At 32.7% G+C, this 26,404-nt stretch overlaps 1 protein-coding gene across 4 annotated transcripts in view; it reads left to right on the top strand.

Moving 5' to 3' along the window:
* The first annotated feature begins 2,078 nt into the window (after positions 1 to 2,078).
* LOC143243882 (protein phosphatase methylesterase 1) overlaps positions 2,079 to 26,404 on the top strand; it is a 44,173-nt gene continuing 19,847 nt past the window's right edge. For 3 of the 4 annotated variants that reach the window (XR_013024795.1, XM_076487647.1, XM_076487650.1), the window contains exons 1-9: positions 2,079 to 2,234; positions 4,966 to 5,068; positions 5,526 to 5,618; positions 9,592 to 9,649; positions 18,666 to 18,717; positions 18,935 to 19,006; positions 19,815 to 19,900; positions 22,869 to 22,959; positions 23,366 to 23,431. Coding sequence is in view for 3 of the 4 variants with exons in the window: in XM_076487647.1 (XP_076343762.1) it covers positions 2,161 to 2,234; positions 4,966 to 5,068; positions 5,526 to 5,618; positions 9,592 to 9,649; positions 18,666 to 18,717; positions 18,935 to 19,006; positions 19,815 to 19,900; positions 22,869 to 22,959; positions 23,366 to 23,431 (695 nt within the window). In the remaining variant the exon portion in view is untranslated. The remainder of the gene's footprint in view (positions 2,235 to 4,965; positions 5,069 to 5,525; positions 5,619 to 9,591; positions 9,650 to 18,665; positions 18,718 to 18,934; positions 19,007 to 19,814; positions 19,901 to 22,868; positions 22,960 to 23,365; positions 23,432 to 26,404) is intronic. The other variant, XM_076487649.1, reaches the window with a different exon arrangement.

Here is a 26,404-nt window from a genome sequence, read left to right on the forward strand (position 1 = left end):
GTAAATTAACCCTTGTTATTTGAACGCCAAACGAACAACTTTAATTTAAACCTTAACCGACCGAAAGATGGCATTATACACTACGGTCGTACTTAGTAGGGATCGCGATGAAACAAAATGGCGGCCATAAAAACTGCCGTTTAAAATTACTTTTAATATGTCTAAATACCGACAATGACTATTATCCAGTATTGGATGAGCAAAACAAAAGCGTATTATACTTATAAAACCGTATAAACTGGTATATACGTGTTTATGAAGGGAATCAAAATTTCAGCATTTCAAAACATTTTCCTTGAAGTAAGTCTAACTTTTCTCGACGGCCCGACATTGCCAGGTGGGTAAAGGCATTTGACTCGTAATCTGAAGGTCGCGGGTTCGAATCCCCGTCACATCAAACATGCTCACCCTTTCAGCCGTGGGGGCGTTATTATATGACGGGCAATCCCGCTATTCGTTGGTAAAAGAGTAGCCCCAGAGTTGGCGGTGGGTGGTGATGACTAGCTGCATTCTCTTTAGTCTTACACGGCTAGTGCAGATAGCCCTCGAGTAGCTTTGTGCGAAATTAAAAAAAAAAACATTTTCTCGACAGCTATAGAGAAAAAAAAAGAATCTTATTGCTTTAATTTTTTCACAGAACTCTTTTGTCTTGGATCGCAGTAATTTTTTTATTATACTGATAAAGATAATATTATGTACATATAAAACGGACCATGCACTACTTTGGGCATATAATTAGATTTGAGGATAAGTTAGTTGAGATTATGATGAGTAGTAAAATTGGATCAAGTATACACGCCTTACCCTTCGTATTCTTAGCCCAAAAATATAGCTAATTAAGAGTAAACAAAGAAGTATAATAAAACATGTTTAAATTTGATAAAAACAAGTAGGGATATATACGTAACCCAGCTAGTTGTAGTAATGTGAAACGTTTTAATGCTACAAAAAGTATTGAAACAATAAAGTCAAACTAAGGCTAATATAATTACAATGATTCGCCAAAGAAGGAATAACATTTTTTAAACTTTGAGTAAATCAATTTTTGTAGTTTTGACTTTCTTGTTTCAATACGTTTTGTATTACTATGGATAGCTAGATTACGTTTTTATCAGTCTATACGGCTATATAAAATTTCAATTTTATTTATTAAACTTGAATATAAAGGAATGACCATGATTAAGTAAATTAATATAATGATTTTAAACAAAATATTCAATTAAAAATAAATAAAATAATACACCTTTGTGTTTGTAAAGGTTTCACACCTTATTGTCTTACTTCTGCCAGCAGATTCTCCAAGGTTGCTGTTATACTCTCTGTACACAGTTATCCAAATTTAAAGTGACAATTAAAGGGAAGGTACTCAACTAGGACTCAACATCATTTACTTACGGTTTACTATTAACTGACAGAATTGTAAGTTTTTTTTACATTCCTGTTATAACACAATTACATCCTAAGGTATAATTCGCTATTTTGCGTCAACTGGATGCGAATCATGAAATATCGTCTTACAGTCCAGAGCAGGAGTGAAATTATGCCACTACTAAGTACCGAACTTATTTTTTAAGGCGGGACTTGTTTGAGCTGCTTTTTCGGTTTTTATGTTTACACTTTTTTATTTTTCAGAAACAGCTCCATTTCACCTAGCTAAGTACATTATTATTATTTTCCTTTAACTTTAGAATTTCATCCATGGTCTAGACACACTAACTTCTGGACCACTTCCAAAATAATAATAGTAAGGAATAAGTTCTCGCATCTAGAAGTCCCCCGATGGTACAGCGTTAAGTTTGCGGATTTACAACGCTAAAATCAGGGGTTTGATTCCCATCGATGGATTCAGCAGATAGCACGATGTAGCTTTGTACTGAGAAAACACACACACACGCACATAGAAAATATTTATACATTCAAACGTATATGTTATATTCTTTATTATTTGAATAACCAAAGAATATAAAGGGAAAGTTATCTACATTATGTTTAATAACTTTTATTCAAATAATTGCCTGAATGTTTAGCTTAATTATTAAGTTTCATTAATAAAATTATAACTTTTAGAATTATTATAAAAATAAAACTGTGGAATGAAGATAAAGGGCTTTTTAAAGCCTGACGTCTGGTGTATAGAACATAAAATAACATTGCAGAGAAATGTCGGATCTTCAGCGCAAGATTTTGAAAAATAAACTTCCGCCTGCCTCACCTCGACATTTGGGTGAAATTAGGTAAATTTATATTTCATTCTTGACTCCACCATAGAATTTCGACAATGTGTTGTTAAGATTCCTCAAAATTCTATAGATGTTTCATGAAAAGTCACGTGAGTCATAGATGGATATTGTTATTATTATCAGGTTTTTCTTGCATGCAAGAGATATTAATGTAATGTTAGATAAAGGGATAATATAAATATGGGGAAATAGATTAAATTGGTAAGAAATAAAAAAGTAAATAAAAACCCAAGCATGAATATATTAGTACTTTTTATTTTCTGCATTTTACAAACACTGCATATGAAAAAGAATTATATAAATCTGATTCATAATAATAGTTTTGAAAGTGAAAACTAACTTTTGATCTTCAAACACACATGAATTCTTGTTGAAATTGAAATGTACGTGATTAAAAGAATAAGGGAAAAATAAAACTAAAAGGACAAAAATGGGAGAGAGTTTTATATCTGAAGATAACAATAACAGAAACCATTTATTATGGCTTGTCATCAAGAAATGAGGATCCTGTAGCTATAACAGTTACATCATTTGTAATTGTAGCAATGTTCAAACATCACTTAGATATATATAAATTAGAAATATGCATGTGATCAGTGAAGCTACTGAATATTAAAAAGTGATAAAATATTGTATAAGTAGTAGTGTACATTAACATGTATCCTGATATGTTTCAAACTGTGACATTTATCACGTTAATGAGTACATGCACCATAATCTTATATGGTAGTAGTTATTTTAAAATGTATTTCCAATTTATAAAAGGTAGGGATTGTAAAACCAGGAAAAAATATAAGCAATTCCTACTATAATAAACTGAAAAGTATTTCAGTGATTTTGTATGTGTATTGTTAGAGAGTTACAAACATGCAGAAAATATTTTGTAACTTATTTCTTTGTAGCAGAATTTCCTAACTTAAGAAAAGGCAGTTTTTCACAGTTTCATGCTACTATTCTGAAATGGTTGTACCTTCTTTCACATAAAGCTATATGAATCCTTGTTTGCCCTCTAGGCATTGCTAAAATATTTGTTGCTACCAAACCACTATCAATTTTGCACTGTTTTTGAAGCTGTGCATATCAAGTGACTACTCTCCCTCAATAGTATTTTGCTGTCTCTATTAGCATAGCTAGCTCTCTCTACTATTCATGTTCAGTCCTTGCTTTCTTAATTGGTATTGCTTTGTTTAGATATGTGCTTCAACTTTTCAAGTGGGACTACAATTTTTGCTTGTTACTTTTTGCCATTTCCAATGCAGTTGATTCAGTAATTTACTAATTTCAAACTTGGATTTCAGTTTTTTATGTAATTTGTTATTCAAATAATTTTTCATTTTCAAATTCTGTGCATTCTTAGTAGGAATTTGAAGCTTAATGTGGCAGACAGTGAAATTCCTATGATGAGAGATTACACAGCACGACTTTCCAGGACATGGAGACATTTTTATCTGCTGAAAAAATAGACTGTGTTATGCAGGGAATTAGAGCCCTCATTCAGCCTGTAAATTCTTTTTTCACTTGAACCTGTTTGAGGAAGACTGCCACTATCACAACTGGTCAGGAAATTTCACCTCCCACTCCTTTCTTGTAACTGGTTAATCAGATATGTTGTGTTGAGTATCTTCTCTATGGTTTATGATTCCTCACTTTCCTTATCATGCTTCTGGTGATATGAACCTGGTTGATAATCCTTTATCTTGTCCCGTATTGGTGCCTTTATCTTTTACACACACATCAGTTATGGGATGATGGGTTTAGTCAGGACTGAAGTTTTCCCAGAATTTTTTTTGCCTGGGTGAATATCACTCAACAGCATAACATCACTGATTTATTAAAACCAAAAGATCCTGCTAGAGTTTCCCTGGATGTTTATACCTGAGGGGACATCACTAGACGATGTAACTTCATAGATTTATTAAAAACGGAAGACCCTACTTGAATTTCTTCGGATATTTTTGCCCCAGACCCTGTTGCTGTAATTCAAATGGAATTTCAAGGGCTTGAAAAATGTTGTTTTTCTGTAAAAAATACTTGAAAATATTATAATGGCAGAATTTATTGATAAATGTAATGCATGTTGTAGAGTTGAGTGCAATAAATGGTCACTCTTTTCTCTTAGTCTGTATTCATATATTTAACAAATGAATAGGAATTTAATACAATTTCAGTGGAAACTGATTGATTTTGATGTGGAATTTAATGTGAAAAACATTAAACTGTGAGAGTGTTTAGGAATCCCTTGAAATTCTAATTTCAATATCAAACAGTTCTTTAAATGTATGTATATGAACAAAATCAGTGTAACAATATGTAAAAGAAAAATGTTGTGCATTGTTACACTGAACCACTTATGAGAATGAACTTCACAATAATATTCAACAGTTTAGACTGTAAAGTACCAAATGTGTATGTGAAAAGTGTTTAATTGAAAATATAAATTAGTTTCAAACTGAAGTGAATTGTGTATCTTTGAAGACTTTAACTTCTCAAACATTTCTCTATTTTATAAAGGGAAAAAAAATCCTTGATTTCAGTGGTTTTTGTCACATTGTTTAGTAAAATGAAGCCATTTTAATTCATTTGTATTCTACATACCATAAATACAACTGTATTAAGCCTAAGTTCAAAGTAGCAGTTTATTGTATGATCATCAGTTGTAATTTTCATTTGTCAGTTGTATAAGGTTTTCCTGCTTTAAAGTTTTCTCATTTGTTTTTTTTTTCAGAGGTGATACTTCCAAAAGGTTGACTAGAATGCGAGATTACACTCCTTTATCTTGGGATTCCTACTTTGAAAAAAGACTGGATGTACATGCTGGTGAAGGAAATGTATCTTTTTGTTTTGTGGTTGATAATACAGAAACATCTTTTATATGATTTAACTTGAGAGATTAGATAACATGACAGAGTCTGCATGTGGGTAAAGTTAACTGAATTGTGGTAGGAAATATAAAATTCTATGTAGTTTTGACTGATATTAACATTTGAATTTATTAGTTAATTAGAACATATTGTTAAGTAGACATGTAACTTTATAAATGTCTCGCACTTTGATGCTTCAATGGGTCAGGAAATAACATTCAGTTCTGACAGAGAACTATGATTTTAGTTGATTTATTTTACATAAAAATTGTGGTTTCTCTTTATTAAGTACATATTATAAAAACATTTTGAAAACTGTGAGTAGTAAAATTCCAAAAATATTAGAAGATGTAATTATTTCTGACAACTTGATAATTATAGTGTTCTGTTTTTGAGTCTTTGCTTTCTTGACAAATACTGAAAGATTTTTCGTGTATATACAGCAGGAAATTCTGGACCTCTTCTTTTACTTCTACATGGTGGTGGATACAGTGGGCTTTCTTGGGCACTTTTTTGTGTAAGTTTTCATGATATATTTGTAATGAGGTGATGTTTTGTGAGGATCCTTTATATCTGGTTAGTTGAGGTTTTCTTACTGTTTACAGTAAGTTTTGTGTAGCTTCTTCATGTTTGTTTTGTTGTGACTTACTTGATGTTATATTTTAATGCACATTTGTATACCCAAACACCCAAAGTTTACTACTGCTTTGGAGGTATGCTCATATTTTGATTTTTAGTGGGAATGCAGGCTTTAAATGTATATAGAAACCACAGCTTTTCTAATCAAGGATACTCAATGTCGCCAGAGATTCATTAAGTACAATTCTGAAAACAGTGCAAGAAACTGGTGCTGTTAATAAAAGTAGTTGTTGAGGAAGATAACATAAACTGACACTGTTAGTAAAAGTAGTTGTTGATGTAGACGACGGAAACTGGCGTTGTTAATAAAAGTAATAGATGAGGTAGGCAACAGAAACTAACACCGTTAATAAAAGTAATAGTTGAAGTAGACATCAGAAACTGGCAACATTAATAAAAGTAGTAGTTGAAATAGACATCAGAAACTGGCAACATTAATAAAAGTAGTAGTTGAAATAGACAACACAAAATGACATCGTTAATAAAAGTAGTAGTTGAAATAGACAACAGAAACTGACACCATTAATAGAAGTAGCAGTTGAAATAGACATCAGAAACTAACACTGTTAATAAAGTAGTAGTTGAAATAGACAACAGAAACTGGCACCGTTAATAAAAGTAGTAGTTGAAATAGACATCAGAAACTGACATTGTTAATAAAGGTAGCAGTTGAAATAGACAACAGAAACTGGCATCATTAATAAAAGTAGCAGTTGAAATAGACAACAGAAACTGGCACCATTAATAAAAGTAGCAGTTGAAATAGACAACAGAAACTGGCACTTTTAATAAAGTAGTAGTTGAAATAGACATCAGAAACTGGCACCCGTTAATAAAAGTAGTAGTTGAAATAGATAACAGAAACTGACATCATTAATAGAGGTAGCAGTTGAAATAGACAACAGAAACTGGCACCATTAATAAAAGTAGCAGTTGAAATAGACAACAGAAATTGGTACAGTTAATAAAAGTAGTAGTTGAAATAGACAACAGAAACTGACATCATTAATAAAGGTAGCAGTTGAAATAGACAACAGAAACTGACATCGTTAATAAAGGTAGCAGTTGAAATAGACAACAGAAACTGACATCGTTAATAAAGGTAGCAGTTGAAATAGATAACAGAAACTGACATCATTAATAAAAGTAGCAGTTGAAATAGACAACAGAAACTGGCACCATTAATAAAAGTAGTAGTTGAAATAGACAACAGAAATTGGTACAGTTAATAAAAGTAGTAGTTGAAATAGACAACAGAAACTGACATCGTTAATAAAGTTAGCAGTTGAAATAGACAACAGAAACTGACATTGTTAATAAAGGTAGCAGTTGAAATAGACATCCGAAACTGACACTGTTAATAAAGTAGAAGTTGAAATAGACAACAGAAACTGACACTGTTAATAAAGGTAGCAGTTGAAATAGACAACAGAAACTGGCACCGTTAATAAAAGTAGTAGTTGAAATAGACAACAGAAATTGGTACAGTTAATAAAAGTAGTAGTTGAAATAGACAACAGAAACTGACATCGTTAATAAAGTTAGCAGTTGAAATAGACAACAGAAACTGACATTGTTAATAAAGGTAGAAGTTGAAATAGACAACAGAAACTGGCACTGTTAATAAAGTAGAAGTTGAAATAGACAACAGAAACTGGCACTGTTAATAAAGTAGTAGTTGAAATAGACAACAGAAACTGGCACCGTTAATAAAAGTAGTAGTTGAAATAGATAACAGAAACTCGGCAGCTGAAATAGACAACAGAATAAAGTAGTAGTAAATAGACAACAGAAACTTGTAGTAGTTGAAATAGATAACAGAAACTGACATCATTAATAGAGGTAGCAGTTGAAATAGACAACAGAAACTGGCACCATTAATAAAAGTAGTAGTTGAAATAGACAACAGAAATTGGTACAGTTAATAAAAGTAGTAGTTGAAATAGACAACAGAAACTGACATCGTTAATAAAGTTAGCAGTTGAAATAGACAACAGAAACTGACATTGTTAATAAAGTAGTAGTTGAAATAGACAACAGAAACTGGCACCGTTAATAAAAGTAGTAGTTGAAATAGATAACAGAAACTGAGATCATTAATAGAAATAGCAGTTGAAATAGACAACAGAAACTGGCACCATTAATAAAAGTAGTAGTTGAAATAGACAACAGAAATTGGTACAGGTAATAAAAGTAGCAGTTGAAATAGACAACAGAGACTGGCACCATTAATAAAAGTAGTAGTTGAAATAGACAACAGAAATTGGTACAGTTAATAAACTGACACGTTAATAAAGTAGTAGTTGAAATAGACATCAGTAGTAGTTGAAATAGACAACAGAAACTGACATCAATAAAGGTAGCAGTTGAAATAGACAACAGAAACTGACATCGTTAATAAAGGTAGCAGTTGAAATAGACAACAGAAACTGGCACTTTTAATAAAGTAGTAGTTGAAATAGACATCAGAAACTGACATTGTTAATAAAGGTAGCAGTTGAAATAGACAACAGAAACTGGCACCGTTAATAAAAGTAGTAGTTGAAATAGATAACAGACTCTGACATCATTAATAAAGGTAGCAGTTGAAATAGACATCAGAAACTGGCACTGTTAATAAAGGTAGTAGTTGAAATAGACAACAGAAACTGGTACAGTTAATAAAAGTAGTAGTTGAAATAGACATCTGAAACTGACACTGTTAATAAAGTAGTAGTTGAAATAGACATCAGAAACTGACACTGTTAATAAAGTAGTAGTTGAAATAGACATCTGAAACTGACACTGTTAATAAAGTAGTAGTTGAAATAGACATCTGAAACTGACACTGTTAATAAAGTAGTAGTTGAAATAGACATCCGAAACTGACACTGTTAATAAAGGTAGCAGTTGAAATAGACAACAGAAACTGACATTGTTAATAAAGGTAGAAGTTGAAATAGACAACAGAAACTGGCACTGTTAATAAAGTAGAAGTTGAAATAGACAACAGAAACTGGCACTGTTAATAAAGTAGTAGTTGAAATAGACAACAGAAACTGACATTGTTAATAAAGGTAGCAGTTGAAATAGACAACAGAAATTGGCACCGTTAATAAAAGTAGTAGTTGAAATAGACATCAGAAACTGACATTGTTAATAAAGGTAGCAGTTGAAATAGACAACAGAAATTGGCACCGTTAATAAAAGTAGTAGTTGTGGTAGACAACATTCTCATTGCTGCCAATCACATACACTTTTCTCTCAGAAACATGACTCGTCTGGTGAGGATTTATCTTCTAACAAGACAGTGATATCAAGCATAAATATAATGTGCTGAAACAATTTTTTGATGGTTTGGAGGCTGATGGAACAGTAATGACATTTTCTGCACAATGTACCAGTATGGACATTGTAAAACATGTGGACTTGCATAGAAATTTAGGTTAAAAGGCAACCAAACAACTTGGCTCAAGTATGCAAAGTATTACAGGATAGTTGTAACAATATTTACATATGTCCAATGATAAACTGTGTGGCAACATGAAAACACAGTAGTTCTTTGTGTATAGCCCAGGAATCACATGAAAAATAGAAGTGCATTGTACAGGTTATTTAATTATGTTCTGTTCCTTTACTGAATTCATCCCTAGTTTGCTGTTGCTTATTGTATGTGACTTCTGTACATATTTCACTTGTGTCTATTGTCATTACCATTAACTTGTATCTTGGTGTTATATATATATATACATGTATAAATCTATAATTATTTGATTCATGAATGATTTCAAGTGTAAAACAACCTATATTGGAATAACACTTAGATAAAACCTGTTTTAAAATAACTATGTTTATATTATTTTCCTTTACAGAGTGAAATTGTTAAAATGGTGGAGTGTCAAGTAGCTGCAATAGATCTTCGGGGACATGGTATGTATCATAGCTTTTTTTCCTGGGGACATGGTATATATTGTAGCTTTCTTTTTCAGGAATATGGTATGTATCATAGCTTTCTTTCCTGGGGACCAAGCTATATCATAGCTTTCTTTCCCAGGAACATGGTATGTATCACAGCTTTCTTTCCTGGAGACATGGCATGTATCATAGCTTTCTTTCCCAGGGATATGGCATGTATCATTATTTTCTTACCCAGGGACATAGTATGTATCATAGTTTTCTTTCCAAGGAACATGGTGTGTATCATAGCTTTCTTTCCTAGGAACATGGTGTATATCATAGCTTTCTTTCCCAGGAACATGGCATGTATCATATCTTTCTTTCCTGGGGACATGGTATGTATTATAGTTTTCTTTCCCAGGAACATGGGAGACCTCCCAGAGAAGGTTCTGTACTTTCAGTTTACCTCCTCTGGGATCTAAACATCCATCTATATGTTTGCCGTGCATTGAGACCTGTGAAGGGGAGTTGAGGATCCTGGTGGTTGAGGGATCCAACTCCAACACACCACTTTGGCCTTGAATTTCTGTAGACAGGCAGTCTTGGGGGGGTAAGTGGGCACCGAAATATTCTTTTTGTTTATTATGGATATCCCTCAAATAAAAAAAACACATGACAACATGGAGAAACATCTGACAACTGGTAAATGACCGTGCATTGATGACTTTGTATGGTCAAACTCACAACTTGAATCTGTCCTGCAATTTTTAATTATACATTCTTTAACTGAAAAACCTTTAGGGCAGATGTCTCCATTTTTTGTTCAGAAGGGTTTAGAAGGGCTTGCTGGCTCACATAATTCAGTAGAAAAATTACGGTCTGGGGACATTTTAGTGGAAACAGCTTCATCGTAACATTCCAAACTCCTATTGATGTCAAAGGCCATTGGGGATATACCCATTGAGGTTACTCCTCATTCTGTTTTGAATTCTTCCAGAGTAGTTACAGTTGAGAGGGATATAAAGACCATTCCAGAGTCAAGAGATCCTAGCAGGTTTTACCAGCCTAGGTGTTACAGCCATGTAGCGAATTTTTACTCGTAGAGACGGGAATTATGTCACCAACAAATGTTCTAATATTAACATTTATAACATCGTGTCCTCCTACCACAATCAAGGCAGGATATTTGAATTGTAAGGTATGGCCTTATATTCCTAACCCTGTTAAATGTTTTCTTTGTCAATGATTTGGTCACTTGAAATCATCTTGCTGTGGTTCATTAACATGTGCTCATTGTGTTGGTAAAGACCATGATTCTTTTAAATGCCAATTAGAACCACATTATGTTAACTATAATGGTACACATTCTTCATATTTTATTTCTTGCCCTAAATGGGTGGAAGAGAAAGAAGTACAATGTCTCAAGACAGTTCATAATATTACCTATCCAGAGGCTTGAAAATTACTATTCTCAATTACATATTGGGCTGATGCTGCTGTAATCCATTCCACTACTACAGTAGGAGTCTAGACAGATCTTTCCGTGCCTCCTACAGAATCCTTAACAGCATATCTTAATCTAGTACCCTCCAAAATCAACAAAGTTAATGAATCAGTATCTACTTCTATCTCTGTCCCTACCACATCTTTCAGTCATTGCCCAACTTCACCTTGTTCAAGCCCAGGTGTTTCCATGGGGTCTTCCTCATTTGACACCCCCAAAATTAAAAAACCCATTCATTCACATCAACAATTACTGGAACGTACGTCTACAAACTCCAACCTGCCTACTCAATCCAGAGCAGGATCATTAGAGAGTTATTGACCCATGTCCAGTAAAGACAAAAAGCGAGGTTGCAAGCAAAATGTCTCCATGCCAAATTCTCCTCCGAAATGAAGAAAAATGGCCACGCAAATCCAATGGAAGTGTTAAGGTTTTCAATCAAATGTGAATGAAATCAACAATTTGATTAACTTTTATCATCTCAAATGTCTTTCTTTAGAAGAAACATTTTTAAAACTTACTAATACATTCAAAATTTGACAATACTCCTTATACCGAAATGACAGGTCATGTGTAGCACTGCTGGTTGATCAACATGTGCCCACCTGGTCCTTGTAATTGAATACGCTCTTGGAGGCTGTAGACATCCATATCTCCTTGGGTCGTACCATCACTGTTTAATCTCTGTACCTTACCCCTGGAAAAAATTATCATCTCTCAGACCTTGATGCCCTTACTGAGCAACTGCCAACCCCCTTTTTAATTTTGGGGTATTTTAATGGGCACAATCCCCTCGGGGGTGGTTCTAGTATTGATGTGATGGGTCATGCTATAGAGCACGTGCTCCTGAATCATAACTGTCTCTTTTCAGTACTGGCTCGTACACTTATTTTCATGCACCCAGTCAGTCATTTACTGCTATAGATCTTTCTATCTGCTCCCCTTTACTTATCATTTGCTTGTCTTGGGAGGTTGACATCAATTCATGGGGTAGTGATCATTTTCCTACCATATTAAGAGAGGAGATTGGCCATGATCAGTGCCACCTGACCTGTGTGCCTCAGTGGAAGTTGGACCAGGCCAACTGTCCCTCTTTCATTGCTCTCATAGAACTTGAACCTGCCATCTTATGTACATCATCGACATATGATTGTGTAGCAGTAGTAATTACCTGTATTGTTCAAGGAGCTGCTCAGTGCATCTCCAAAACTTTGGCATGTTTCCCACAGTATCCCCACCCTCAGTGGAACTCTGTTTTTTCTATAACACTAAAAGCTCAGAAACATACTTGGGGTAAATTTCGTAGATATCCTACGCTTACAAACTGCATTGCATTTCAGCAAGCCCGTGCACAGGCTCACCGAGTTAGATGTCAAAGCCAGAAGGAATCTTGGATTAAATATACCTCCAGCATTTCTTCAACCCCTTCTCTATCTTAATATTCAATGGCCATGAAGTTGCTGATGCTTTGAGCATTGCCAATACTTTCGGTGAATGTTTTTCTCATGTATCCAGCTCTTCAAACTCATTCTCTTCCTTCTTAGCTATTAAAATATGAGTTGAACATCTACCTCTTTCCTTTTGACTTATCATCTCTATGACTACAATCGCTCTCTTACACTGGTGGAACTGAAACTTGCAATTCATCGGTCTGGCAATACATCAGTTGGACCTGATGATACACATTATGAGATGCTATGCCACCTTTCTCCTTTCTCTCTTACTATTCTTTTGGTTGTCTTTAACATGATACGGCAGGAGAATGTCTTTCCTGATACTTGGTGTCAAGCTATTCTAACTCCATGTTCTTAAACCTGGGAGGGATCAAAAGATTTCTTTGAATTACTGTACCATTGCTTTGACGAGTTGTCTCAGTAAGACCTAAAAGAGGATGATTAATGCTTGTCGTGTTTGGTTCCTTGAATCAAATAATCTTCTCTCACCCACTCAGTGTGGGTTTCAAATACAATGCTCCACGATAGACCACTTAATTTGTCTTGAAACATCAGTTGGAGAAGCCTTTTTGAAGTGACAACATTTTGTTTCTATTTTTTTTATTTATTTAGAGAAAGCTTATAATACAACATGGAGACATGTCATCTTGCAAGAACTTCACTCATATAGATTGAGTGGCAATTTGCCACTTTTTATTAAGCATTTTTTAATGAATCGTCGATTCCAGGTCCATGTGGGCTCAACACTTTCCCGTTTTCTCCCACAGGAACTTGGAGTCCCTCAGAGTTGTGTTCTGAGTGTCACACTTTTCATTATGAAGATTAATGCCATCAGTGGCATTACACTAATGGTATGGTTGTATCTCAACCATACAGTTTCAAATGGTCTTTTTATTGATGACTTTCACATCTCGTGTCAGTCATCAAACGTGGTTTATTGAGCGGCAGCTACAAGCTGCAATCAATCATATATTTAAGTGGACCACAAGAAATGGTTTTCAGCTTTCTCTCTCTAAAATTGTTTGTGTACATTTCTGCTGCCAACAGGGTATTCATCCAGATCCAGAACTTCGTATTGATGATGATGTACTTCCTGTCGTCCCTGAGGCAAAGTTCTTAGGTCTTATATTTGACTGTAAATTAAACTTTATTTCCCACATCAAGCAACTTTGTGTCAAATGTATAAGAGCACTGAACATCCTCCATGTCCTCTCTTCCACCTCTTGGGGAGCAGATTGATACTCCATGCTTAAAATTTATTGTGCCCTTATCCGATCCAAACTACGATGGGTCTATGGTTCTGCCAGAACCTCAGCACTGAAAATGCTGGATCCTATCCACCATCAGAGGCTTTGGCTTTGCACTGGGGCCTTTTGTACCTCTCAAGTCCAAAGTTTGTATATATAGTCCCATGAACCCCCTCTGTATATTTGCAAGTGTCTCTTATGTATGCTTCCAAACTTCACTTTTTACCACATCATCCTACTTGGGGTTATGTTTTCCATCCTAGATGGGCCATACTTTTCTCTAATAGAAAATCTGCCATTGTTCCTTTTAGCTTTTGTATTTGGGCACAATCAGAAAAATTGGATATATCTTTGAATAGCATAGCAGTATCAACAGTTCGGGCCTCTTCCACCATGGCTAATTACTATCCCCAACTGTGACCTATCTTTGAGTCATCTGAGAAATGTTGGTACTTTCAAACAATCCATCCATTCTCGAATGTATGGATGGTTCAAAATCAGGTGACTCTGTGGGCTTTACCATGGTTTGTTACAGTTCAGTTGTAGCACACAGAATCCCCTCTATAGTTTGTGTTCACTGCTGAACTGTATGCCATTTCTCTTGCCCTGAATCATATTGAAACTATGCAATATATGAATTGCATGATCTATTCTGATTTACTCAGCTGTCTATTGGCCCTGACATCATTCCATGTTAGTTATCATCCTATTCTTATCAATATCCAAAACAAACTGGCCCATCTCTCTCTGTCCAGTTTTTTTGGATACTAGGTCATGTTGGTATTTGTGGGAATGAGCTAGCTGACAGAGCGGCAAAGTCCATCTGCTCTGGCTCTATCACCACCATCCCTGTTCCATACATGGACTATGTATGATCCAGTTACCAAAACCTGACTGTAAACTAGTTGGCAGTCGACCCGGAGTGAGCAACGAAATAAGATTTTTCAAACCAAGCCTTATTTAGCTCTTTGACCACATTGTTTCTGTAAAGATCGAAGGGAGTAAGTTGTTTTGGTTAGGCTACACATTGGTCACAGTTTTTTATCTCATCACTTCCTTTTATCTGGTACTGATGCACCAATGTGTGGTCTGTGTGGCACTCAGGTCATAATCGTACATATTTTATTTTCATGCCATCATTACAACCAAGAACAACAATACCATTTTAAACATATTTTTAGGGTAGTTTTGCCCTTGACATTAGCCAATGTCATAGGTGATATTGGCTGCCTTGCTCATGTCATTACATTTTTAAAAGCTATTGGTCTTATTTACTTAATATAATGTTTTTATTGAACTATACACTGTTTTAGCATGATGTCTTTTACACATTTTAATTTGACCTGAAGCCAGGACTGGAAAGGCAAACTTCAGGTGGCTGACAGCAAGTGTGAATTTAATGCTTCAGTCTTCCTGACAGGTCTTAATTTTACATATTTTACATATTTTTATCTTCATTTCTATACACCATTATCCTGTGCTACATCTTGTTTGACACAGATAGTCTAGTAGGTTTGTGCCAATAAACATGAAATATCTACCTACCTATCCAGGAACATGGTATGTTTCACAGCTTTCTTTCCTGAGGGTATGATATGTATCACAGCTTTCTTTCCTGGGGGCATGGTATGTATCACAGCTTTCTTTCCTGGGGGCATGGTATGTATCACAGCTTTCTTTCCTGGGGGCATGGTATGTATCACAGCTTTCTTTCCTGGGGGCATGTTATGTATCACAGCTTTCTTTCCTTGGGGCATGGTATGTATCACAGCTTTCTTTCCTGGGGGCATGGTATGTATCACAGCTTTCTTTCCTGGGGGCATGGTATGTATCACAGCTTTCTTTCCTGGGGGCATGGTATGTATCACAGCTTTCTTTCCTGGGGGCATGGTATGTATCACAGCTTTCTTTCCTGGGGGCATGTTATGTATCACAGCTTTCTTTTCCAGGACATGGTATGTATCATAACTTTCTTTTCCAGGGACATGGTATGTATCATAACTTTCTTTTCCAGGGACATGGTATGTATCATAGCTTTCTTTCCCAGAGGACATGATGTTGTATCACAGCTTTCTTTCTCAGGGGACATGGTGTGTATCACAGCTTTCTTTCTCAGGGGACAAGGTGTGTATCATAAAATTTTTCCAATGGTTTTCTTAGACTGAAATTCTTCAATCTTAAAATTTATCAGAGAACTGGTAAGAGTTTTGCTTTAATGGACTCGTTTCATCTGTTTCTAGATGACAGTGAGGTGTTGAAAAAGGCCAAAATATTATTCCATTTTGAAAACTGGGCCATAAAATCATTTAAAGTGTAAAACCTACCATGTCTACACTGCCTATAGTGCTTTTCAAACAACTAAAACGAAATGTTTTATCCCTCATTTTTTTAGGTCATGGCACATGTTTCTAGTTTTATTATTTCAAAATGAGTAACTTGGTTTTAATTGAATTTTAGTATGTTGAAACAAGATCATTTAATTAGATATTCAAAGCAGTACACCAGTTTTCAGTTTCCTTCACACAAAAAAAATACATGTAAGCAGAGCAACAGTCTCAAAATAAAACTGACTTTACCAACATCTTCACATTAAATCTGTAAGTGTACTGATATATCATAATAACTAAAGTGCTTTGTGTTGCCTTTAATGTAAAAGTTGCTATGAGTTATAGACCAGGAATTGACAACTTGGTAAGATTTGAGCTGCCTGAGATCATCCACTGTGCAGAAATAAGTTGTCAACCACTTTTTGAAAATTGCATTGACAGGTAGTTTTAAAATCAACTATTTGATCAAACTGAGTTGATAGGAAGGTTTTTTTCACAAATAAACTACTTTTTAGTGTTGAGTGTAAAGTTATCACACATGAAGAACTGAGTTGATTGGAAAGATTTTATCACGAATCAACTACTTTATAGTGCTCAGTGTAAAGTTATCACACATTAAGAACCGAGTTGATTGAAAAGTTTTTATCACAAATCACCTACTTTGTAGTGTTGAGTGTAAAGTTATTACACATTAAGAATTGAGTTGACTTGCACTTAACTGATGAGGAAAATTGCAAAATCAGTTTTTACCATGAGATAAGATTGTGGTTGAACCAATTCAACTCAAATGTTATCCAGTCAACTTGATTCATGTCTTGGTCAAAATTATCCATGATTTGGATTTTTACAATGTAGCATGGACTAGTGGTCCAAACCACCAGTCAACTGACTCAGTGTATTAGCTTTGACCATAAGTTTACCACATTATAAATGTTTATTAATTTTGACCACAGCTGTACCATGTTTATCACATTTTCACCTTAAATTTACTGTGTTTTAAGAGTAAATATGAATTGTTGGTTAGACCTTAAAGTTTTCAATGTGGTAACAATATACCCAACTGGTAGAAAAAATGTAGTATTTTCTTGTAATAATAAAGAAATTAATTTAGTCATTAACTCTCTCAATACAGGCTTGGTTGATTAGACCCACCATGTGACTTCTTTGTATTGAAGTTTTACAGGTTTAATACATATAACTTTCAATATAATGTGTATATCTTTAAAATTTGATAGTCTTTCAGATATTATGTCTTCTACATACAAAAAATCACATTTTTCTAATAAAGTAAAATAAACATTTGCCTATGAATATATTGAGTATTTGTTTTGAATAGTCTGTGCCTGAAGTAATTTTCATGTTAAAAGTAGAAAATGCTTTTCTTCCACTCAAAAATCTCAAATTTCCTTTGCATAATCCCTGAAACTTTCCAAATGCATTTTAAACTTTTTTTTTCAGCAAACCTTTATTGTTTATCTGTTATTTTCTCTACCCTATCTTCAAATAGAATTGATCAATCTGACCAACCTTGTAATCATAAAAAAAATTCAAAATAAATCTAAATTACCCTTTTTCTAGAATGACTTCAAATTAAAACATGAATCTAAGTTCATTTATCCTGAGTAGCTATAAGTTTGTAACAGTATGCATCTATTTGTAATTAAATTTTGTACTTTTATTGCCCTCTGAACCATGTCTAACCACTTTCCATGCCATTGTAACTTATAGATCACTTGGGACATGTGCAGCTCACATTAAGCTATTGAATTACTTTACAAATGAGGTACCACAAGCTGCTTGCATGCGTGCCTCATGAAACATTTTTATTATTTACTTTATTTAATCTAATCCTAACTAACCTACAAAGATCTCTATTTTAACCTTTTAGTTACTTTTATAATTATACCTGAAGAATAAACATGAAAAAATAAAATACTAAACCAATATTTTTTTTACTTTCAATTGTCGAAAAGAGTTAACCCTAATTTTTTATACTAATCATAGTATTGCACTTAATAATATTTATTTAATTAAATAATACGACAAACAATATAGACTAATAACATTCAAAAAGTAGACAAATTCCTTTTATCTCTGCTGGAACTTTGTGTAGAATTGACATTTAACTGTTCAAAATATAATGTTATACATCACTTGATAGACTACAATTGTGACTTTCTATTGGTTATAGATAATACATAATCAAACATGAGAGAAGTATCAAAGAGTTATGTGGTGGATGAAAGAAGGAAGATGACCTGTCATGTGTGTCGGACTAGGAGATATTCAATATATTTTAAAATATTGCTTTGCAGTATTAAGAACTTAAAAATTTATTTGCCATTAAAATATGGATTATTAGCAAAGACTATACTATTCTGATTAACGTAATATAAATAATAAAGTAGGTTTTGAATGCAAGACACTAAAACCTTGTAAAGTATACTTGTGGTGACAGAATTAAAGACAGATAATGAAGAAAATAAAATGTTTTGAATGATTGTTTTTGTATTTCAGGGGAAACCACTACAAGTAATGATGATGATCTTTCTGCAGAAACTCTTGCAAAGTAAGAGATTTGTAATAAATTATTAATCCTTCAAAGTAAGAGCTTTGTAATTGATTATGAATTCTTCAAAGTAAGAATTTTGTAATAAATTATGAATACATTATGAATCCTTCATACCTGTTTCTTACCTTTTGTTATAAAAAGGTTTATATATAGATATTCAAAGAAAACATACCTCAATATTGTATACTTGATTGAAATTTATTTTTGTTATCAGAGATGTAGGAGATGTTTTACAAGCCATGTATGAAGATGAAGAGCCTCCACCAGTGGTCCTGATAGGACATAGGTGTGGTTATTACTTTCTTAGTGACAACATAAAATCAAGGAACTTCTTTGTACCAGATTTATAACTAGATGCTATACAAAATTGTTCATACTGGCCTTTCTTATTTCACATTCTAATGAAGATTTTGCTGTTTATCATTTTTTACATGATTGTCGTGTCATATGAACATCTTTTTCTGTAAAAGTTAGTTCACAGATAATGATTTATAAGAATGGTGATGTGGTTTTATTTTGGAAGTATTACAGCTACAGGTAAGTCATGTTTACAGACTGCAACACTGCAAACAGCTACAGATAAGTCATGTTTGAAGGTTGCAGCACCATAAACAGACATGGTAGTTTTACAGCTACAGATAAGTCATTTTTAAAGATTGCAGCACCATAAACAGACATGGTAGTTTTACAGCTACAGATAAGTCATTTTTAAAAATTGCAGCACCATAAACAGACATGGTAGTTTTACAGCTACAGATAAGTCATTTTTAAAAATTGCAGCACTGTGAACAGACATGGTAGTTTTACAGCTACAGATATGTCATTTAAAGACTGCAGCACTGTGAACAGACATGGTAGTTTTACAGGACCAAATAAGTCATGTTTAAATATCACAGCACTGTAAACAAATGTTTTCATGATAGGTTTACAGTTATGTGTATGATATTTGGTAACATGATGAGAAAAGTAAGTTTAAATTTTAAGTAATTGCTTATTGTGACTAAGATTTTTGTTCATGATATTTAAAAATTATGTTCAAAGTGTTTCATATTCTTACTTTCCATTTGTAGAAAAACCATGTTTTTTTCTTGTAGCATGGGAGGAGCATTAGCAGTACACACTGCCTACAGTGAATATATTTCTTCAATTATAGGCCTTGTAGTGATTGACGTTGTTGAGGGTAAGGAAATGGTTTTATGAGTACATTTTACTGCGAAAGATGGTAATGTCTTAAAAATGTTATGGTTTTTGCTGTTTCATTTATTTTGAGCTGTTTGTATTGGTTTTAAATAATGCATATTAAATAATATTTAAATATACAAAGGAGTTTATTTCTTTAGTATTTGTGGTTTACCTGTAAAAAATTGGAATGAAAACTGTTAATATGGTTCTAAAATGATAGATTATCATTAGATGATTTACTCAAAATTAGAAGTTTTTTTCAGCTTTTTATTAATGGTTTAGCATGAGTCACACTTCTGGATACTCTGTTGTTGTTGTGATTAATATTATATAAGGAACTTCTTTAGAACTATCAGTCACACTTCTGGATACTCTGTTGTTGTTGTGATTAATATTATACAAGGAACTTCTTTAGAACTATCAGTCACACTTCTGGATACTCTGTTGTTGTTGTGATTAATATTATATAAGGAACTTCTTTAGAACTATCAGTCACACTTCTGGATACTCTGTTGTTGTTGTGATTAATATTATATAAGGAACTTCTTTAGAACTATCAGTCACACTTCTGGATACTCTGTTGTTGTTGTGATTAATATTATATAAGGAACTTCTTTAGAACTATCAGTCATACTTCTGGATACTCTTTGTTGTTGTGATTAATATTATATAAGGAACTTCTTTAGAACTATCAGTCATACTTCTGGATACTCTGTTGTTGTTGTGATTAATATTATATAAGGAACTTCTTTAGAACTATCAGTCATACTTCTGGATACTCTTTGTTGTTGTGATTAATATTATATAAGGAACTTCTTTAGAACTATCAGTCACACTTCTGGATACTCTTTGTTGTTGTGATTAATATTATATAAGGAACTTCTTTAGAACTATCAGTCACACTTCTGGATACTCTTTGTTGTTGTGATTAATATTATATAAGGAACTTCTTTAGAACTATCAGTCATACTTCTGGATACTCTTTGTTGTTGTGATTAATATTATATAAGGAACTTCTTTAGAACTATCAGTCACACTTCTGGATACTCTGTTGTTGTTGTGATTAATATTATATAAGGAACTTCTTTAGAACTATCAGTCATACTTCTGGATACTCTTTGTTGTTGTGATTAATATTATATAAGGAACTTCTTTAGAACTATCAGTCATACTTCTGGATACTCTGTTGTTGTTGTGATTAATATTATATAAGGAACTTCTTTAGAACTATCAGTCACACTTCTGGATACTCTGTTGTTGTTGTGATTAATATTATACAAGGAACTTCTTTAGAACTATCAGTCATACTTCTGGATACTCTTTGTTGTTGTGATTAATATTATATAAGGAACTTCTTTAGAACTATTAGTCATACTTCTGGATACTCTGTTGTTGTGATTAATATTATATAAGGAACTTCTTTAGAACTATCAGTCACACTTCTGGATACTCTGTTGTTGTTGTGATTAATATTATACAAGGAACTTCTTTAGAACTATCAGTCATACTTCTGGATACTCTTTGTTGTTGTGATTAATATTATATAAGGAACTTCTTTAGAACTATCAGTCACACTTCTGGATACTCTTTGTTGTTGTGATTAATATTATATAAGGAACTTCTTTAGAACTATCAGTCACACTTCTGGATACTCTTTGTTGTTGTGATTAATATTATATAAGGAACTTCTTTAGAACTATCAGTCACACTTCTGGATACTCTTTGTTGTTGTGATTAATATTATATAAGGAACTTCTTTAGAACTATCAGTCACACTTCTGGATACTCTTTGTTGTTGTGATTAATATTATATAAGGAACTTCTTTAGAACTATCAGTCACACTTCTGGATACTCTTTGTTGTTGTGATTAATATTATATAAGGAACTTCTTTAGAACTATCAGTCACACTTCTGGATACTCTGTTGTTGTGATTAATATTATATAAGGAACTTCTTTAGAACTATCAGTCATACTTCTGGATACTCTTTGTTGTTGTGATTAATATTATATAAGGAACTTCTTTAGAACTATCAGTCACACTTCTGGATACTCTTTGTTGTTGTGATTAATATTATATAAGGAACTTCTTTAGAACTATCAGTCACACTTCTGGATACTCTTTGTTGTTGTGATTAATATTATATAAGGAACTTCTTTAGAACTATCAGTCATACTTCTGGATACTTTGTTGTTGTTGTGATTAATATTATATAAGGAACTTCTTTAGAACTATCAGTCATACTTCTGGATACTCTTTGTTGTTGTGATTAATATTATATAAGGAACTTCTTTAGAACTATCAGTCACACTTCTGGATACTCTTTGTTGTTGTGATTAATATTATATAAGGAACTTCTTTAGAACTATCAGTCATACTTCTGGATACTCTTTGTTGTTGTGATTAATATTATACAAGGAACTTCTTTAGAACTATCAGTCACACTTCTGGATACTCTTTGTTGTTGTGATTAATATTATACAAGGAACTTCTTTAGAACTATCAGTCACACTTCTGGATACTCTGTTGTTGTTGTGATTAATATTATATAAGGAACTTCTTTAGAACTATCAGTCACACTTCTGGATACTCTGTTGTTGTTGTGATTAATATTATATAAGGAACTTCTTTAGAACTATCAGTCACACTTCTGGATACTCTTTGTTGTTGTGATTAATATTAGATAAGGAACTTTTTCAGAACCACCAGTTACACTTCTGGATATTCTTTGTTGTTGTGATTAATATTATATATGGAACTTCTTTAGAACCACTAGTCACACTTTGAATATTCTTTGTTGTGATTATTAACATTGTTGAGGGAATTGTGACATGTATTTTAAGGCAGTGGTATGATTTATATTATGACTTGCATCTGAGTTTAATTCTAACATATATATAATTTTAATGCACTTCTATTGTGTGTATATAAGTTCCAACAAAGTATTATGTATTTGTAATTTTCAGGCACTGCTATGGATGCTTTACAGAGTATGCAGAGTGTCTTAAGAGGTCGACCAACATTGTTTTCATCCTTAGAAAAAGCAATTGAATGGTGGTAGGTTACATATAACTAATTCTTAGAAAATAATTAGAATCGTTCTTAATGTGTGACAAGGAAGCTTTAAAACAGGAAACTTATGAAAATGAATGTCCACAGAAATTATTAACTCACATACCTATATTCAAATAGTACTAGGAACATGTGAAACCTAGTAGGAATCAGAACATAAGAATAACCTTCTTATATTGTGTTATTAACTTAATAGCATTTAACATTCAATTCAAAGTAATTTTTTTATTTGTAGTCTCACATTTCTGTGTTGGTTTTTGTTTAAAATAACATTCTTGCAAGAGATTTCCCTTAACTCTAGTTTAACGTAATTATTATATTGATTAAATACTGTGTTGTTTATGTCACTGAAGGTCTTGGCTGTTGTGATAGTGTGAATTTATTTCTATAGCATTCGTAGTGGCCAAGTTCGTAATTTGGAATCAGCCAGGATATCTATGCCAGGTCAGTTAAAAAGGTGAGTGAACAGATAGTATATTCTAGAACTGTAGGATTGATCAATTAACATTTGTCAGTTTATATTAGAAATAAGAAATTGGTTAGTTAAAAGTTGTCAGTATATCCTAGAACCAGAAGATTGTTTAGTTAACAGTTGTTAGTATATCTTAGAACTAGCAGATTGTTCAGTTAGCAGTTGTTAGTACATCATATTACCAGAAGATTGGTTACTTAATAGTTGTTAGTATATCCTAGAACCAGAAGAATGGTTAGTTAACAGTTGCCAGTATATCCTAGAACCAGAAGAATGGTTAGTTAACAGTTGTTAGTATATCCTAGAACTAAAAGATTGGTTAGTTAACAGTTGCTAGTATATCCTAGAACCAGAAGATTGTTCAATTTACAGTTGTTAGTATATCCTAGAACTAGAATATTGGGTAGTTAACAGTTGTTAGTAAAGTAAACTCTGTCTAAGCCAGAAACTACATAAGGAGGAAACTTGTACAAGCTAGAAATATCAAAATTTTGCAGCATTTTCTTAAGACTTCTGTAAATTGCCCTCTATATGGCGGAAACTGTGTAATACCGATGATGGAAAACTATCTTTCACCTTCCTCATCTGTCAACAAGTAGGATTAGAACCTGAGTAAGGAGGAAGAAATGTTTTTGATTAAATATTAATTTCTTATTTGAATAATAATATCTTTAAATATTAATAAATGCTGGTTTAATTCATAATTTCTTTAAATGTTAATAAATTCTCAGACATTTTGTTACAGTGAGTATTGGTTAAATATATTGTTCTTTTTTCTGCTGTCATTATTTTTGCAGTTAAATTAGATTTATTACTTATAGAAATATATTTGTCTTTTAAGTGCAAAATTCTACTCTTTAAATAATTTTCATGAAAAAATAAATTTCTGTCTTCCCTGATTTTAAAATGTAGACAAAATTTACTGTTGGTAATGGATAAAAGTGAAAATTTGCACTGTTTCAAAAATTTAACGAAGAATCAACTTTCTGTGGAATGGAAAGCAAATAATAAAGCCTGGATGACAAGTGTTATATTCGAGCAAATTTTGAACAAATTAAAGAATAAAACAGGAATATTCTACTTTTCTTAGATAATGGAACTTGTCACCCAAAAATTAAACTTTCAAATGTTCATTTAGTCTTTCTGCTTCCATGTACAACATCAGTTGTACAACTGCTAGATAATGGAATTATACAGTGTATAAAATTGAGATATAAAAAACTGATGCTTCAATATATTATTGCAAGCATGAACGACTGTAAGAGAGCATCTGAAATGACCATGAAAATTGACATGTTAGATGCAGTTGCATTCAGTCAAATGCATAAAAGATGAATGTGTAACAAAGTGCTTTCAAAACTGTGGATTTATTCTTGATAATGGCAGAGATTGTGGAGAAGTTGTTTGTTATGATGATTCTAGTTAAATTCAAGTTCTGATTGAGAAGATTGATGCAGACGATTCTGTGAACATGGAAAGTTTTGTGAACACTGACAAGAATGTTTTAACAGAAACTTATGAAATTGATTTAAAATCTATAATAAAATCACAAGATGGTAATGGTGTGAGAGATTTAGAAGATGAACAGAATGGAAAATATAGTGAGGAAATAGAAATTCCTACTTCATTGCAAGTGTTAATTTATATTAATGCTATCAAATTGTATGCAAAAATGAAGGGGGAAAATGAACTTCATGAAAAGGCTGTGGAATTGGCATTCTCTTTTAACTGCACGAGAAAGCCCATTAAAAAAAAACAAAAACAATTGAAATTGGACACATTGTTCAAATAAATTTGATTAAGATTTTGTGTACTTGTGTATGTTTTGAATATCTATTTTTGTTCTTATTCTACTTAACACAACATAAACAGTATAATAACTTTATTCACAAAAGTCTCACTTCTCTTAAGTCAAGCATGTATAACATTCCACTCAAAAATTATATATAGTTAAGGAAATGCATGTTCACTATCTAAGCCGGAAAACCTGCTTTAGTCAGAAATTTTACTCTGTCTCATGCATTTCTGCCTTATACAGGTTTTACTGTATGTCCTAGAATGAGAAGATTTGTCAGTTAACAATTGTTGATGATTAAAAGAACTTATTCTTGGGTTAATAAAGATCTTAACCAATGCTAATATTTTTAAACTGTGTATTATATGTTTGAAGCGAGTGTGTTTAACATCTCAAGATAGTAATTTCAAGCTTTTCCAAAATTAATCAATAATTTTGTACATTTTCCACACATTCATTAATTGTTAATTGTCTGAAAGCATCTTTTTAAGGATAGAAAAGGAAATTAATATTAATTTCAAAGCTTGTTTCATAGTTTATATGTAACACATGATACAATTAAACACTTCCTATTTTTAGTCACTAAGTAGCAGCTAATAGAACGGCTCTAAATTTACTTTTTTTTAAGATCTGTCATATCTTGAATGATTTGATATCTAATTGCTGTTTTGTACTAAGGGGGTCAAAACATTCCTATTGATGTGTTTTATTGGCCTGAGGCATCATAATTTAATTTACCATAATCTTGCTTAATAGAATTTCAGTTTTAGGGGAGACTGGTAAAGATGTTTATTAAATGATATTGAGTTTATGTGTGTCCCACACATGACATTGCTAGCAACAAAAATATAACTAATAAAAATGGAAATATTAAGTCTCATAAATTAATCAATTTCAATCTTGCAGAAGAGAACTTGAAGTGTTATTGGATTCATCATTCGTTGTTTATGTGATTCTTGATGCTCTTATTTAGTGTAATACTTTAAACTTAGCAGTACCTTCTGTTCTTACCTATAGAGTGTGTAGAGAGAAGGCAAAGGATGTACATGTTTGGACAACCAACAAAGGTTTTTACTATTCCTGATAAAATACTGTGAAATACTTGTTGCGTATAAAGCAAACAATGTATTACGTACTATTTTAAGAATCAACTGATATGAAAC

The sequence above is a fragment of the Tachypleus tridentatus genome, chromosome 2, assembly GCF_004210375.1.
Source record: "Tachypleus tridentatus isolate NWPU-2018 chromosome 2, ASM421037v1, whole genome shotgun sequence".
NCBI lineage: Eukaryota > Metazoa > Arthropoda > Merostomata > Xiphosura > Limulidae > Tachypleus > Tachypleus tridentatus.